We start from the raw sequence: 1,929 nt of genomic DNA on the forward strand, positions 1-1,929 counted from the left end.
AGCACAATCCGCACCTTATTTTTCATTGTCGTCTTCTTAATCTTCTAAAGTTCCTCTTATTTCTTTGGAAATTTTCTCTGTTTTTAAACTCACGGAGACTAAAACTAGGCCTTATTTTATGTCTATAAATTTCCTACCCTATTATGAATGCTTTCAAGGTGGTGGTGGGGGGGGGAATAAAAGCACTGACAATTAATACTTTTGTTGATAGACTAAAGCTTAAATCTCAGACCAAAGCTGGTGGAAAGTAGGTCATCTCTACTCCAGTGACTTTGCAGTTTTCCCTCAAATTAATTATACAGTTGTATTCACTGGTGTTTGCACTGAATATAGTGCAAATATAGTTATACTCGCAGAGAATAGACTGGAACAGTGGAAGGAACAGCTACCACATCTCTTTTGGAAAGGAACCTGGGACAAAACCAAGAGCTGTTTCTGGCTCCTCAGCTTCTACCAGCCACTTGAGGAAATCAGGCTTTCTGAGTTCTGGATATTGTGTCAAACCACTACACTATGTTAAGATACTCCTCATCTCATACAGCGGCTTATCATTTGATATCCAGAATACACGTAGGGCTCTCTGGATTGCTTCATGGTGCGATGGTAACTGAGTACTGTACGAAGTGTAGTCGGGACTACAAGACTTTTCTTACAGCTATTAGATTTAACAGGTGGACTGTGTCTATCTTCCATAGCTAATTGCTTTTTGGGATGGGAGGGAAGCAGGCTTTGGGAGCCTTGTGATTGGATTAAGAACATTTTGGGAATATTTTCAGCCTTAAGAAGTATTCTAAGATTACTCTTTCTTTAGCCCATCTGTCTGCAGTGTACTTCTTCTATTCCTCAGAAAATAACTCAGCTGTCTCCTCAGCCCAGTCCTTGCTGGTCAATGACTGTGTATGCTTTGTTGTAGTAACTTTTTGCCTAAGAACAGGCATTTATTTATTATTATTTATCTATAGACTTAAGAATTTATAAGTTATCAAAGCAACTGGCTGTATTTTGATAACCAGTACAAGGAGAGTTGCAGCAGTATCTCTGCCCTCTTCAGTACTGTATACGATAATGCAACTTTTTATTTCCTTCTGAGGGCTCTCCTGTGCTTGTCCACCTCTGAGTAGGGGAGGAAGGATGCGACCTGAACTTGAGGGAGGTATGGGACTGGAGAAAATGCCCAAGTCGCACATGAAGCCCAGGTGCGACCGTTTTCTTTGGGGGACACACAGACAGCGTGATCCTCCCTGGCCTTTGTGGCCGTCTCCTTATGCCACAGAGAAGGGGCGCCTACCCATGGCTTGCACGGGAGAGGACCGAACACCGGCGAGGAGAGCGAGCTCCTGGACACCCTGCTTACCGAGTATGGGAAGAGGTATCGCCTGCAGCCCCGCCGCGCTTATGGGAAGAACAATGTCGAGGCAGGGCTCTCCGCAAGAGGTCATTCCCCGTGCCGTCACCCTCCCGACAGCACCGCTCCGACCCGCTGTCGGGTTACACCGCCCACATCTTACTCCGGCGCGGCTGTCTCGGGAGGCGCCGACCCCGCGCCGCAATGGCAGCGCCTTCCCGGCAGCCGCACTGGCGGGCGGGGGGCCCGCTGCCCGGGGCCGAGCCCGGCGGGCCCGTCCCAGGGCCGGCCCCGGCGCGGCCGCCTTTGTTCCGCGGGGCCCCACGTGCGGCGTTGGCCGCGGTGTGTGCGCCGTGTGCGGGGCGGCAGAGCCCCCCCCGCGCCGGGACCGCGGGCTGGCCCTTTAAACCTGCCGTGGCGGCGCGGCCGGGCCGGTGCGGGACACGTGAGGCGGCGGCGCGTTCTGCCGCCGGTGCCCCGGCTGCCGTGCTGCTCGTGTTTTATCTGGCCGGCCGCCAGGCCCCCATCGCCGACTTTTCGCTCTGCCTCTTTTTTTTTTTTTTTTTTTTTTTTTTTTTTTTTTT

General features: G+C 51.3%; 1 protein-coding gene across 1 annotated transcript in view; it reads left to right on the forward strand.

Moving 5' to 3' along the window:
- The first annotated feature begins 1,024 nt into the window (after window positions 1-1,024).
- Window positions 1,025-1,929, forward strand: part of LOC114057899 — a 111,298-nt gene continuing 110,393 nt past the window's right edge. Inside the window, exon 1 of the mRNA XM_027884700.1 lies at window positions 1,025-1,369. Coding sequence (XP_027740501.1) covers window positions 1,265-1,369 — 105 coding nt within the window. The 5' untranslated portion in view covers window positions 1,025-1,264. The remainder of the gene's footprint in view (window positions 1,370-1,929) is intronic.

The sequence above is a fragment of the Empidonax traillii genome, unplaced genomic scaffold, assembly GCF_003031625.1.
Source record: "Empidonax traillii isolate 1590-97213 ecotype Southwest subspecies unplaced genomic scaffold, ASM303162v1 scaffold153:size895095, whole genome shotgun sequence".
Taxonomy (NCBI): Eukaryota; Metazoa; Chordata; class Aves; order Passeriformes; family Tyrannidae; genus Empidonax; species Empidonax traillii.